Source organism: Bison bison, unplaced genomic scaffold (genome assembly GCF_000754665.1).
Source record: "Bison bison bison isolate TAMUID 2011002044 unplaced genomic scaffold, Bison_UMD1.0 scf7180017864317, whole genome shotgun sequence".
Taxonomy (NCBI): Eukaryota; Metazoa; Chordata; class Mammalia; order Artiodactyla; family Bovidae; genus Bison; species Bison bison.
Window position 1 is genome coordinate 3,152,890 of NW_011494889.1, and position 15,769 is coordinate 3,168,658.

Genomic DNA, 15,769 nt, shown 5'->3' on the forward strand with positions numbered 1-15,769 from the left:
CTGCATATCCGAGGTTATTGATATTTCTCCCGGCAATCTTGATTCCAGCTTGTGCTTCTTCCAGCCCAGCATTTCTTATGATGTACTCCTTTTCCAATTTGGAACCAGTCTGTTGTCCATGTCTGGTTCTAACTGTTGCTTCTTGACCTGCATACAGGTTTATCAGGAGGCAAGTACGGTGGTCTGGTATTCCCATCTCTTGAAGAATTTTCTATAGTTTCTTGTGATCTACACAGTCAAAGGCTTTGGTGTAGTCAATGAAGCAGAAGTAGATGTATTTCTGAAACTCCCTTGCTTTTTCAACGATCCAGTGGATGTTGGCAATTTGATTTCTCGTTCCTCTGCCTTTTCTAAATCCAGCTTGAACATCTGAAAGTTCTCGGTTCACATACTGTTGAAGCCTACCTTGAAGAACTCTGAGCATTACTTTGCTTGTGTGTGAGATGAGTGCAATTGTGTGATAGTTTGAACATTCTTTGGCATTGCCTTTCTTTGGGATTGGAGTGAAAACTGACCTTTTCCAGTCCTGTGGCTACTACTGAGTTTTCCAAATTTGCTGGCATATTGAGTGCAGCACTTTGACAGCACTGTCTTTTAGGATTTGAAATGGCTCAGCTGGAATTCCATCATCTCCACTAGCTTTGTTTATAGTGATGCCTCCTAAGATCCACTTGACTTTGGACTCTATTATGTCTCCCTAAACACCATCATGGTTATCTGGGTCACTAAGATCTTTTTTGTATAGTTCTTCTGTGTATTCTTGCCATCTCTTCTTAATATCGCCTGCTTCTGTTAGGTCCATACCATTTCTGTCCAAGGAGGCAGGAGGGGATGTCAGGCTATACACAAGTTTGCAACAAAGGGAGCAGGCAGTGTGAACATCAAAGATCAGCTATCAAGTTAAGGGACTTAGCATTCTGTGTATGGGAAGATGCGGGCCTCTGGGTTCCCTGAACTCATTCATTTCATAGGAACCTCAGCTATCTGGGGCCAATCCTGTTTTCTTGTTCACCTTAAGCAGTGGCGGATGGCTGCTTCTTGCATTTCCCCAGCTCCTCAGCAGTCATCATGGTGGGTGGTGCAGGGGTGGGGTCACAGAATCCACTGGATCACAATTTTGGGAGCCATCATTCACATTTGAAGGCCAGAAAGCACCGATGGCTATGACATTTCTTGCTTGTTGATATGGCAGCGGGTATTTTCATTTCACACTATTTAGAAATATTCATGGTATACAGTTGTACAGGAGACTTTGTTAATGCAATAATCTTTATTGATCTTTTTTTATGGCTTGTGTTTTTGTGTCCTGTTTTTAGAAATCTTTTCTATCTTGTCTCATCAAGGTTTTGTCAGTAATTTTTCTGAAATTTTTAGATACTTGGATTTCTCACTTTTAAGTTGTCTGCGGTTTATTTTTCATTAAAATGTCAAGTAGGAATTTCGTTTTCCCTGTAAGAAAGTGAAAAGAGGAAGTTTTATTCTGACTCTTTGTGACCCCATGGACTGTAGCCTGCCAGGCTCCTCTGTCCATGGAATTCTCCAGGCAAGAATACTGGAGTAGGTTGCCATTCCCTTCTCCAGGGGATCTTCCCAAGCTAGGGATCAAACCCGACCCAGGGATTGAACCTGGGTCTCCTGCATTACAGGCAGATTTTTTACCATCTGAGCCACCAGGGAAGCCCTTTCCCTGAATGGATAACCAGTGTTCCTAAGACTTCTTTACTGATATATGGTTTCTCATATAGTAAGTTTTCATATATAAAAGGATTGATTTCTTCTGTACTTTATTATTTGTCCTGTATTTCTATCTTTGTGACAACACCGCACAGTCTTAATTATCATAGGCTTATAACATGTCTTTATATCTGTTGGCACCACTTAGAGTTGCTGACTGGGTCTGAAAATTAAACTGACAAAAACAGATAAACAGGAGAACCTACACATTTTATTGCATTTTTATATGTACACCAGAGTCTTCACAAAACAATGAAGACCTGAAAAAATGATCAGAACAGGATGCTCTTTTACCTTTTAGGCAAAGAAATGTAAATTTGTGGAAAATTGACACTCAGAGGCCATATAATCTTCTCTGAGGTGCAGTTTGCATTGGTTTAGGGAGGGAGGCAAGTTAATGGTTGGCTTCTACATAAGAAGTACAGGAATGGTTATCAGGACTAAATTCCAAATTTATAAAATAGTTCTATATAATCCCTTATCTGTTTCATGCTGATAATTACTCAGGAAGCAAATGAAAAGAAATAATTCCTTTCTGGGGAAACTCACATTCAATGACCAAATTTTCTTGGTAAAGTGTTTGGACAAAAAGAAGGTAAGGGAGATAGAGTCAGAAATCTTTCTAAGTCAGTTTTTGAAAGGCTATTCCAGTGCTCAGTAATACCAGATGCCTGTGGATGGTAGGAAGTGTAGAAGGTCCATAGAATTCCTTGACAATCAGCTCATTTTTGAGTGACTCTTGCATTAAAAGGTTGACACCATTGTCACGTTGCACATGGTCCAGATATTCAAACACATGACACAAATTACTTTCAACAGATGTGATGGTGTGCCTAGAGTTAGTCAGTCGGATTGAAATAGCGGGGCCATAGCTTGAATAGCATTAATATCAGTGAAACACCACTAGTAGACCCAATAGAAGGGATCAAAGATCTGATGTAGGATCTGCCAGGTGTAAGTGGGGATCATTCATGCCCTATGCAGTGTGGCTTCTCTCACTGAGACAACTGTGTCAACTTTTGGTAAGAGTCACCAGTCTGAAGTTCAGTGGTAGCGTCAGAAACACACAGTTCTTTATTTTGTGCAATCTGTGATGGTGAACATGTTATGACATCCAGTGTGATGTTGCATCCAGAAAGCTGTCATGGCAGCTTGGGAAGAGAAATTGATCAGCAGCTTAATTCTAATTCTGGGTAATCTCATCAGAATGGGTCCTCACCATGGGCCCTTGAATGACTTAGGTAGTTTGATCAGCAGCTACCATTTGTCTCCACAGTACAAAGCCCCATATAGGATTATCTTTAATCTTCTGTTCTGTAGTTTTCCAAATGGCACACCAAGTAGGCCATCAACAAAAGCCCAAGAATTGGAGTTCTTCCCAGAGAGCAAAATAAACAAGACTTCTTTTGATTTTTCATAACTGACTCTGAGGCTAGACATCAAGAGACTTCAGGTTTCAGCTTAGTTGAACCATCAGTAAACCAGACCAAAGCGTTTGTGGAAATCTTTGTGAATCAAGGGTCAATTGAGCCATCAGCTTTGCTTTAGGAGTTTAAGTGGGGTATAAAATTGCTCCCAGAGAAATAGCTGCCATTCTTTCATATAAAGCCATGATGCCCCAGGACCAGCTAGCTGCAGTCCTGAATATATAATTTCCATTTGACAAGCAAGGCTTTTTGGATCTTTCTCACCTTGCCAGTTATAGAATGAGACTATCAGACCAGAGAATCACAAAGCCTTCATGAAGGTATAGGGGTTGAAATGGAAGTAAAAAGATGTTTTAACTTTATCCATATTTAAATTTTAATGTATATGTGTGAGACATTGTTAAAAATAGTTATTTCTTCAATGTTCTTGCAGTAGTCCAAAGGAGATGGTGAGGGGCCCACTCTGATGTTTAGCATCTGACCCACTCAGTCCATTTGGACTGCTCTAACAAAACACAATAGATTGAGTGGCTTACACAACAGACTTATTTCTCACAGTTCTGGAGACTGGGAAATTCAAGATCAGAGTGCTGGCAGGTTTTATTTCTGGTGAGAACCTTCTACCTGCAGATGGTGAGCTGCAGGCCACTTCTAACACTGTCCTCACATAGTAGAAGGAGAGCAAACTCTCCTTTCTCTTCCTTTTCTTATAAAGACACCATTCCAACACGCGGTCCACCCTCATGACCTCATCTAAACTTGCTTACTTACCAAAGACCCCCACCTCCAATACTACTGCACTGGGTGTTAGGGCTTCAACATTTGAATGTTAGGACACAAAAATTCAGTTCACAACACCAAGGTAAGGCAGGCTATTGTGGTTGGGATAAAGAAAAGATGGTATCATGCAAAAGTTTTCAAAGAGGTTAGAGAATGAAAAAGGCAAGTATTATACTTCAGACAGTTGATGCTATGCTGTACTTAGTCGCTTAGTCATGTCTGACTCTTTGCGACTTCATGTACTGTAGCCCGCCAGGCTCCTCTGTCCATGGGGATTCTCCAGGCAAGAATATTGGAGTGGGTTGTCATGCCCTCCTCCAGGGGATCTTCCCAACCCAGGGATCAAACCCAGGTCTTTTGCATTGCAGGAGGATTCTTTACCAGCTGAGCTACCAGGGAAGCCCAGACAGTTGGACCTAGTGGTTTTATTGACTAGATTAGGGAGAAGGAAACGGCAACCCACTCCAGTGTTCTTGCCTGGAAAATCCCAGGGACGGGGGAGCCTGGTGAGCTGCCGTCTACGGGGTCGCACAGAGTCAGACACAACTGAAGCAACTTAGCAGCAGCAGCAGGGAAATAAGAGAAAGAACAAATGTAGGGGAAAAAAGATACAGATTAGATTACGTTGACTTTGAAAACGATGTGTGACATCCAGATAGAAGTATTTAGTAGTACACTGAAATTTCACTCGCATTTAGAATCAAAGACTGAGAAAAATGTACATTTTTAAAAGGAGTCATTAGAATTCAGATGATAGTTAAAGATACTCAAATGGATGAAATTGGATAGGGACAATGTGGAGGAGAGAGAGACAAGGATGAATTAGGGAAGATTAACATGGAAAGGACAATCAGAACTCAAAAGAGAAAAAACAGAGAACAGGAAGCCCAGATAAATCTTACTACAGAAGTCAATCACAGAGAAAGGCACAGGAGTAAATGAGAATTAGAAAGTGAAATAAACTATTAAATATAAAGAATGAAAATCATTCTTTGAATGTTAAAATTGGGAGACTTATGGTGATTTTAATATTTGCCTAGTCAATAAAACAGAACCCAGATTACAACTGATTGAAAAATAATTTAAATGAATGGTCCATGGATATAGTCAGAGATGTATTTGTAAATAAGAACTTTGAGGTTTCAGCTTTGTTGAATAATCAGTAAACTAGAATTAAGCCATAAATCTGCAATTCTGTTTTAGGCTTGTGTTGGTGTGATGTTAGTGGGTCCAACAGGAGGAGGAAAAACAACAGTCAGAAGAATTTTAGAAAAAGCATTAACACTATTACCAATTGAAGAATTCTTATTGATTGAAGAAAGGGACTCTATTTCACAGGTAAATATTCTACTAAATAAAATATTTCTTTTTTTCTTTAGGTCTTATTTTATACTTCAGTAAAAATTTTTTACTTCGGTAACACTTTTTGTTCTCTTTACAGAAGTATGTTTTTTTACTTGTCAAATTTCTTGCTAGGAATTTTGTAGTTAGGAGTCACTGTAGTGAACAAGATTTTTTTCATCTGAATCTCAAACTGATAGATGCTAGTTAAAATAAAATTATAAAATATATATGTTGTATTTAGTCATTTTACCTAATTGACTAACAGTTTTAATTTTTGTTTAGGTAATCTATTGAATTATCTTCATTCTTCAGTTTAATATGGTGTATCACATTTCATTTCTATTTCATTTATTTCTAGCTGATTTTATGATTTATTTCCTTTTACTAACTTTTGGTTTCACTTGTTATTCCTCTAGTTGCTTTGAAATATCTTCAAATGACTATAATTTTTTCCCTTTTCTAATATTTATATATTTTTATCTTATTGAATTGATTAACTCTCCAAGACAATGTTAACTGTAATACTTTGTTCCTTACATTATCTAAAATGCAGTTGCTATGTCTGTATTTAATATGATTTTGCTCTCAGTCTATAATGGGTATTCTCTATCACACATTGGAAATCACCTTTTAGTCTCATTACATTTCAGTTTTTGACTCCTAGAATTTATGAAATTATTTCTCAGCATGTATTTTTAATATTTTATCTGGTTAATTTATAACTTATCTTGATAGACTTACTAGTGTTGAATTGTCCTTAGATACCTAGAATAACTCCTACCTTTTCAAGACATATTTTTATTCAATATAAAATTAGACTCTAATAAATAGTATGCATTTTAATTATCTTACTTAAAGATTCGTGGTTGGTAATATAGTCCAAAAGGCTAAGAAACTCAGGTTCTCAATTACGTGGATTCTTTTAGTGTGCAATATCCTGCTTCAAAACCATTCGTGTGGCAGCTCATAATTCTTTATCCATTATCAATAACTGTTAATTCTCAAGCAATTATTATAATTAGTAATAGGTAAATTATCACATCAATAATAAAAATAAATAATATTTATGCAGTACTAAATATGGACCAAATACTAGTGAAAACACCTTTACTTGAATTATCTCATTCAGTCCTTACAACTCAGTGGGCAGAAATTTGTTTTATTAAAAATATTTTTTATATTGCAAAAGAAATATGTACCATTGTGAGAAATTTATAACAACTGCAAATACTTTGTTATATTTCTTTTCATTATTTTTTAAACTAAATATATTTATAGATAATTGAGATAGTACTATGTATAAATGATTTCAAATTTTCTAATGTTGGCTTTTTCACCTAACGTTATATGCTGAGAATTAACCCCATCATTAAAAACTTCTTGCAACATCATTCCAATAAGTATATTCTGTATATATGACTATGTGTGCATGTCTGCTAAATCACTTCAGTTATGTCCAACTCTTTTGTGACTCTACGGACCGTAGGCTGCCAGGCTCCTCTGTCCATGTTATTTTCCAGGCAAGAATACTGGAGTGGGTTGCCATACCCTCCTCCAGGGGATCTTCCTAACCCAGGATTCAAGTGCACATCTCTTATATCTCCTGCATTGGCAGGCTGGTTCTTTACCACTAGTGCCACTGGGAAGCCCACATATGACTATTTGTTGTTTTTTTGTTGTTCAGTCACTAAGTCGTGTCTGACTTCTTGCGACCCCATGGACTGCAGCACGGCAAGCTTTCCTGTCCTTCACTGTCTTCTGGAGTTTGCTCAAACTCATGTCCATTGAGTCGGTGATGCTATATAGCCATCTCATCCTCTGCCACCCTCTTCTTTTGCCTTCATTCTTTTCCATCACCAGGGTCTTTTCCAGTGAGTTGACTGTTCCCATTAGGTGGCCAAAGTTTTGGAGCTTCAGCATCAGCCCTTCCAATAAAAATTCAGGATCAATTTCCTTTTGGAATGACTGGTTTGATCTCCTTGCAGTCTAATGGACTCAACAAGAGTCTTCTGCAACACTACACTTCGAAAGCATCAGTTTTTCGGTACTCAACCTTCTTTATGGTCCAACTCTCACATCTGTACATAACTGTTGGAAAAACAATAGCTTTAACTATATGGGCCTTTGTTGACAAACTAATGTCTTTGGTTTTTAATATGCTGTCTACGTTTGTCATAAGACTTCCCAGTTGGTGCTAGTGGTAAAGAACCTGCCTGTCAATGCAGGAGATTTAAGAGATGTTGGTTCAATACCTGGGTTGGGAAGGTCTGCTGGAGAGAGGCATGGTAACCCACTCTGGTATTCTTGTCTGGAGAACTCCACGGACAGAGGAGTCTGGAGGGCTATAGTCCATAGGGTCACAAAGAGTTAGACACGACTAAAGCGACTTAGCACACATGCATGCACTAGTTTTGTCATAGGTTTCCAAACCTGAGTCTCTCCTGCATTGCAAGTGGATTCTTTACTATCTGAGCCACCAAGGAAGCACTGTGTATGACTATACTATATTTAGTGATTCTTTCATGTTTATTATTTTATATATGCTGCTGCTGCAAAGTCGCTTCAGTCGTGTCCGACTCTGTGCGACCCCAGAGATGGCAGCCCACCAAGCTCCTCTGTCCCTGGGATTCTCCAGGCAAAAATACCGGTGTGGGTTGCCATTTCCTTCTCCAGTGTATGCATGCATGCTAAGTCGCTTCAGTCGTGTTCAACTCTGTGCAACCCCATGGCCAGCAGCCCACCAGGCTCCTCTGTCCACAGGATTCTCTAGGCAAGAATACTGGAGTGGGTTGCCATTTCCTTCTCCATTTTATATGTGAGGGTTTTAAAATATAATAAAAATATTTAGACTAATGGCAAGATCTTAGGTAATGGAATTGTTTTGATATTCCTCCTAGATTCAAAACTTTTCCTAATTGATCTGTTCAGGACCTTCTCTCTATTTTAGTTCAGTTCAGTTTATTTCCTTATCTTGACTTCTTTTCCCTCTTCATCATCGGAAACTTCTATAATGCTTGTACTAGATGCCCTTATGTATGTTTGTGTCGTTGTGGCTCCGATATTAAAGAATCGCCTGCAATGCGGGAGACCTGGGTTCAATCCCTGGGTCGGGAAGATCCCCTGGAGAAAGGCATGGCAACCCACTCCAGTATTCTTGCCTGGAGAATTCCATGGATAAAGGAGCCTGGCGGAACAGTCCATGGAGTTGGAAAGAGTTGGACAAAACTGAACAACTAAGCACACAAACACATCCTTTAAAAAAACGTCTGTACCTCGAGTTGGATGGTTCTGTGATGGGTATAAATTCATCATGCACTGCAAAGTAAAATTCAAGGGAATTTCATGTATCATGTAATTAACCATTTTAAGATGTACAATTTCAATATCATTTAGTGCATTCACAACATTGTGCAATTACCACCTCACTCTGGTTTCAAATTTTCCAGAAGAACACCCTCTACCCATTAAGAAATCACTCCCCATTACCTTTTCTCTCCATTCTCTGAAAACTATTGGTTGACTTTCTGTCTGTATGGATTTGTGTATTCAGATTCAGTTTAGTTCAGTCGCTCAGTCATGTTTGACTCTTTGAGACCCCATGGACTGCAGCACGCCAGGCCTCCCTGTCCATCACCAACTCCTGGAGTTTACTCAAACTCATGTCCATTGAGTCAGTGATGCCATCCAGTCATCTCATTCTCTGTCGTCCCCTTGACGTGGGGTAACACCTCTTGGCCGCCGCCCCTCGAGCATGGGGTCCTCCCAGCTTCTGCCCCTGGCCTAGCCCACGACTGGTTGTTTAGGGGTATATTTTTAAATTTCTATGTATAACTTTTGTTACTGATTCCTGTTTTTATTCATTTGCAGTTGGAGAAGAATACTGATTTCAATATTCTAAAATGTATTGAGAGTTGTTTTAACAAGGTAATTTCAATAGTCCTATCTTCAAATTTGCTGATTCTTTTTCCTGGCTGCTCAAATTAACTGATTACCTCTGCTGAAATTTGTTATTTCAGCTATTGTATTTTCAGCTCTGTAATTTCTATTTGGTTCCTTTTTATAATTTCTGTTTACTTATATTCCCTACTTTTTTTCATATCATTTTACTAATTTCCTTCAGTTTTTCACTATGGTTTTCTTCATCTCTTTGAGTATATTTACTACAGTTAAAATCTTTTTTTATTATGTTCAATATCTGAGCTTCCTCAGGGCTGTTTTCTGTTTAGTTTATTACTTTGGATGGACAGATTTTCATGTTTCTTTGTATTCCTTGTGATTTTTTTTTATTGTTGAAAACTGAGCGTTCATAAAAAAAAAAAAAAAAGCCACATTTCTCAGGCTTTACAGGCTTTCTGTCTGCTGGGATAGTTCTTCACTGATCTGAGCCTAAGGATCAGCCTGAGATGAAAGTATAAGTCTTTTCACTGTTTTTTTTTTTCCCCCTGTGGCTGCATCTCTACTGGGTCTGCATCTGATTTTCACAATTCCCTTGTATATGCAGCTGCTTTTGAATGTTTTAATCTCAAACATTCTTACCTTAGCTTCTCCCTAGAGCCTTAGATGGTCTGTTGTATGTCTTCATCCGAAATTTCTTATTTTAGGCTTCTGTGGGTCTGTAGCCTTCTTGCAGCTTTCGCAAGAAATGCCTGCCACTCTTCCTGCTTGAAATGCATAATAGAGACACAGATATCTGTTATTCCAGTAGCCACCAGACAGATTGTGTATGTGTGTGTTCAGTCGCTAAGCTGTGTCTGCCTTTTTGCAACCCCATGAACTGCAGCACTCCAGGCTTCTCTGTCCTTCACTGTCTCCTGAAGTTTGCTCCGATTCATGTCCATTGATTCAGTGCTGCTATGTAACTATCTCATCGTCTGCCTTCTCCTTCTCCTTTTGCCTTCGATCTTTCCCAACATCAGGGAAATTAGAACGTTGTAAATAAAGTCTGAGTACCAATTATGACCTGAAGCTTAAAACTATATCTTACTCTTCCTGACTTCTATATCCAACTCTGACTCCAGACAAAATACATAATAGCTCAAATATTGATTGTGTTCCTGGATGAGGCATAATGGGATTTTTTTAATGGAAAGTTTTTTAATTGAAATATAATTTATTTACAGTTCTGTTAGTTAAGGTGTACAGCAGTGATTCAGTTATATATGTGTGTGTGTGTGTGTATATATATATATTCTTTTTTTACAGTTTCTTCCACTATAGGTTATTACAAGATACTTATTTCCCTGTGCTATATAGTAAGCCCTTGTTGGTTATTTTAAATACAGTAAAAGTGTTAGTCACTTAATCATGTCCAACTCTTTGCCAACCCATGGACTGTAGCCCACCAGGCTCCTCTGTTCATGGGATTTTCCAGGCAAGAATACTGGAGTGGGTTGCCATTCCCTTCTCCAGGGAATCTTTCCGACCCAGGGATTGAACTCAGGTCTCCTGCATCACAGGCAGATCCTTTACTGCCTGAGCCACCAGGAAGCCCTTTATATATCGCAGTGTGTATATTTTAATCCCAAAGTCCTTGTCTCTGCCCCTCCTTCCTAGTTGGGAACCATAAGTTTGTTTTCTATATCTATGAGTCTATTTCTGTTTTGTAAATAAGTTCATTTGTATCATGTTTTAAGATTCTATATATAAACAATATCATATGATATCATTTGTCTTTCTCTGACTTCCTTAACTTAATATGACAGTCTCTAGGTCTATCTCTGTTGCTGCAAATGATGTTATTTTATTCTTTTTATGGCTGAATATATTTATATAATATATAGTAGTATATATATTATTTATACTGAATATATGTTTATATTTCATTGTATATATATATATATATATATACATATATATATATATGAAATAGAAAATGTTCATTTTCTATTGCTGCTATAACTAATAACCACAATGACATGGATTAAAACTACACTCATTTATTATCTTCCGGTTCTGGGAGTCAGATGTCCAGTATGGGTCTCACTGGGCTATGATCCAGATGTCAGCAGGTTGAGTTCCTTTCTGGAGGCTCTAGGGAAGAACTCTTTCCCTTGTGCATTCAGGTGTTGGCATAAATAAGTAGGTCCCATTTCCTTGCTGTCTGTCAGCGGGAAGCTGCCCATACCTTCTGGAGGCCCCTCTCAGATCTTTGCACACTGTCCATACCTCTAGATCCTTGTGTACTGCCCTGTTTCTGATTTGCTGCCTTGCTTTCCTCTTCCAATTTTAACTCATGCAATTAGATTGAATTCACTTGGATATTCAGGATAATTTTCCCATCTCCAAATATGTCCCTTAATTACATCTACAAAGTCCACTTAGAAGCATGATGTTTTTTTTTTTTTTTTTTTTTTTTGTCCCATTCTTTTCCTAGGGATTCATTTGTGTGTCTGTGAAAGCTGCACAGTCGTGTCCAAATTTTTTTCGGCCCCACGGACTCTAGTCTGCCAGGCTCCTCTGTCCATGGAATTCTCCAGGCCAGAATACTGGAGTGGGTAGCCCATCCCTTCTCCAGGGGACCTTCCCAACCCAGGGATCAAACCCTGGTCTCCCACATTGCAGGCAGATTCATAACCATCTGAGCCACCAGGGAAGCCCAAGAATACTGGAGTGGGTAGCCTATCCCTTCTCTAGTGGAACTTCCTGACCAAGAAATCAAACCAGGGTCTTCTACATTGCAGGTGGATTCTTCACCAGCTGAGCTATCAGGGAAGCCTCATTTGTAGTATTCATAATTTTAAAAAATAATTATTTGGATATAATGGCTAATTTTAATAAGTCAACTTTTATTATTTCTTGCAAAGCGCTGCCTTTATAAAGAATCCTTCTTTCAAGCAAAAGATCTTTCCTAAAACCTCTGGTAGGAATGATACAAAAAAATTAGACAATTTTTCTATAGTCAGTGTCTTTAAAAATCACACTGGATTTTTCTCAGATTTCAGGAAGAAGAGGAAAAATAGATATTTGTATTTTAAATCCAAAGTGTATCACTCTCAGCGAACTATATGGACATCTGGATCCTAATACTATGGAATGGGCTGATGGATTATTATCAGCAACAATTCGGAATTACGTATATTTAAACACTACAAAATACTCAAACAAAGACAGCGAATCAGAAATCTCAGATTCTGCTAATGTAAGTTCAGTATGGAAAGTTTATTTTGTTTCACTATTATAGATTATTTCATTGTTTATCTAATGTTTGATATCAAAGTTTCATTAGATACTTACTAGCATATATTTTAGACGTCTCTAATTTTAAAATTATTATGATCAGTTTAAAAAAGGGAAAAGTAATGAGCTATTACAAAACAGAAAATGTACCTTGTGGATTTGGGGGGTTTTTTAATTAATTTTTATTGAAATAGAGTTGCTTTACAAATGTTGTGTTAGTTTCTGCTGTACAGCAACGTGAATTAGTTATACATATAAATATATTGCCTTGTTTTTAGATTTCTTCCCATTTAGCTCACCCAGAGCACTGAGTAGAGTTCCCTGTGCTATATATTAGGTTCTCATTAGTTATCTCTTTATACACAGCAGTCTGTATATGTCAATTCCAGTCTCCCAATTCATGCCACCCATCCATTCCCCCCTTGGTATCTATAAGTTTGCTTTCTACATCTGTAACTTTATTTTTGTTTGGTAGATAAGTTCATTTTGCACTCTATTTTTTAGATTCCACATGTAAGCAGTATCATATATTTGTCTTTTTCTTTCTGACTTAACTTCACTCAGTATGACAATCTCTGGTCCATCCATGTTGGTGCAGATGGTGTTTTTATGGCTGAGTAATATTCCATTGTATATGTGTATCTTTCTTTATCTGTTCCTCTGTTGATGGACATTTAGGTTGCTTCCATGTCCTGGCTATTAGAAATAGCGCTGCAATAAACATTGGAGTGCATGTATCTTTTTGAATTATGGTTTTTTCCAAGTATATGCCCACAAGTGGGATTGCTGGGTCATATGGTAGTTTTATTTTTAGTATTTCAGGAACTCCATACTGGTCTCCATAGTGACTGTACCAACATACATTCCCATTGTGTACGTGTACCATTGTGTTTTAAAATGATTAATAAATGATAAAATGAAGTTAAAGGTACTTGCTTTTAAAGAATAACACAGTGGATTAAGCATAAGTAGAGGATAACCTAATGATTCCAGCACCACCAATGTAACTTCCAAATTAATGAGATTCAAAAATACTTCAGTAAAATGTGTAAACTATTTAATACAAAATTCATCAAAGAATAAATATGAATAGCAAAAAAACTGTAAGTTTATATTCTTATTAGTAATAAGTAGAGATTAGTAGTGAATTTCATTTACTATATACTATATTTACCCTATCTGTGTGTGTGCGTGTGTTAGTTGCTTAGTCGTGTCCAACTCTTTGCAACCCCATAGACTGCAGCCCACCAGGCCCCTCCATCCATGGGATTCTCCAGGCAAGAGTACTGGAGTGGGTTGCCATTTCCTTCTCAATATTTACCCTATACTAAAGTGTAATAACAAAAAAGATAACATTTGAAACCAAACAGATTTTTAGAAATAGAGAACTAATATTTGATAATTATAAGGTTGTGAAGTAGAGATTCATACATGTCTGGTGTTAGTTTTGGAAATACATATTGATATTTTTAACTTGTCATTTTGTTTGATTTAGAAATCTATTCCTAGTAATTTGTCCTAAGGAAATAAAATTTTGTTGTATTATTGCTGTTTTCACATTGAGAATGGTATGTTTAAAAGAATTAAAAATGTATTTGTCATCTGTGTTATACTTATGTCTGACAATCAATGAAAATAAGTTTACAATATATTCTTTTGTACATTCTAACTTTTCAGTAACACCTTTCCCTATTCTAATATTATTGTTATATCACTGGTTACTTAATAACAAACATATAATAAACCTTTTAAAATTTTCATCTGTGTATTAATATAATTTATTTTGGTGTGTGTGTTTAACTTTTTTCCCAAATGTAAAATTGTTCTGACACAATTGAATAATTCATCTGCTTCCCACTGTTGTTGTTAGAAAAGATGCTAAATCTGATTTAAATCTTCTTAAATTTATTGTTATTTGTTTTGTGGCCTAAATGTAATATATCTTAGATAAAGTTTCATGTGCACTTGAAAAGAATGTGAATTCTGCTGTTTTGGGATAAAATAGTCTGTATATATCTATTAAATCCATTGGTCTAATGTATCACTTAAGGCCAATATTTTCCTTCTGGGCTTCTTTGATGGCTCAGCAGGTAAAGAATGCACCTGCAAAGCAAGCAGGAGAAGGCAATGGCACCCCACTCCAGTACTCTTGCCTGGAAAATCCCATGGATGGAGGAGCCTGGTAGGCTGGGTTCCATGGGGTCGCTAAGAGTCGGACACGACTGAGCGACTTCACTTTCACTTTTCACTTTCCTGCATTAGAGAAGGAAATGGCAACCCACTCCAGTATTCTTGCCTGGAGAATCCCAGGGATGGGGGAGCCTGGTGGGCTGCCGTCTCAGGGTTGCACAGAGTCGGACACGACTGAAGCGACTTAGCAGCAGCAGCAGCAGCATTAAAGGTTAAAGTATATAATGTTGGACTCACAATTTCACATTTTAAAAAATCTGTATACAGGGGAAAAAATGGAGTAGAGCATTGGGCTCCAAAATCACTGCAGATGGTGATTTCAGCCATGAAATTAAAAGACAGTTACTCCTTGAAAGGAAAGTTATGACCAACCTAGATAGCATATTCAAAAGCAGAGACATTACTTTGCCGACAAAGGTCTATCTAGTCAAGGCTATGGTTTTTCCAGTCGTCATGGATGGGTGTGAGAGTTGGACTGTGAAGAAAGCTGAGCGCCAAAGAATTGATGCTTTTGAACTGTGGTGTTGGAGAAGACTCTTGAGAGTCCCTTAGACTGCAAGGAGATCCAACCAGTCCATTCTGAAGGAGATCAGCCCTGGGATTTCTTTGGAAGGAATGATGCTAAAGCTGAAACTCCAGTACTTGGCAACCTCATGCAAAGAGCTGACTCATTGGAAAAGACTGATGCTGGGAGGGATTGGGGGCAGGAGGAGAAGGGGATGACAGAGGATGAGATGGCTGGATGGCATCACCGACTTCATGGACGTGAGTTTGTGTGAACTCCAGGAGTTTGTGATGGACAGGGAGGCCTGGTGTGCTGCAATTCATGGGGTCGCAAAGAGTTGGACACGACTGAGTGACTGAACTGAACTGAACTGAATAATGTCTTATCTACAGGGATGATAATTGCAGACTTTTGTAATAGGAAAAATAATTGGAAATAGCCTTGGACTTACTTTTCTTCTTCCCAATGAGACTTGGGAATTAGAAGCACCTATTGTTTGTTGCATTGCTAAGACCTGATTGAAACATGATGCTCACACCAATGTTTGGGCTCTCTCTTCAGAACCCTTACTGTGCCCCTAGCACAGCTCTAGATTTTGGTCTTCTCTTCCTCT

At 38.0% G+C, this 15,769-nt stretch overlaps 1 protein-coding gene across 1 annotated transcript in view; it reads left to right on the plus strand.

Annotated features, from left to right (window-relative positions):
• The window catches only part of DNAH14 (dynein, axonemal, heavy chain 14), a 376,195-nt gene that overhangs the window by 197,347 nt on the left and 163,079 nt on the right, over positions 1-15,769 (plus strand). The window contains exons 36-37 of the mRNA XM_010852937.1: positions 5,145-5,279; positions 12,220-12,423. Of these exons, the coding sequence (XP_010851239.1) occupies positions 5,145-5,279; positions 12,220-12,423 (339 nt within the window). The remainder of the gene's footprint in view (positions 1-5,144; positions 5,280-12,219; positions 12,424-15,769) is intronic.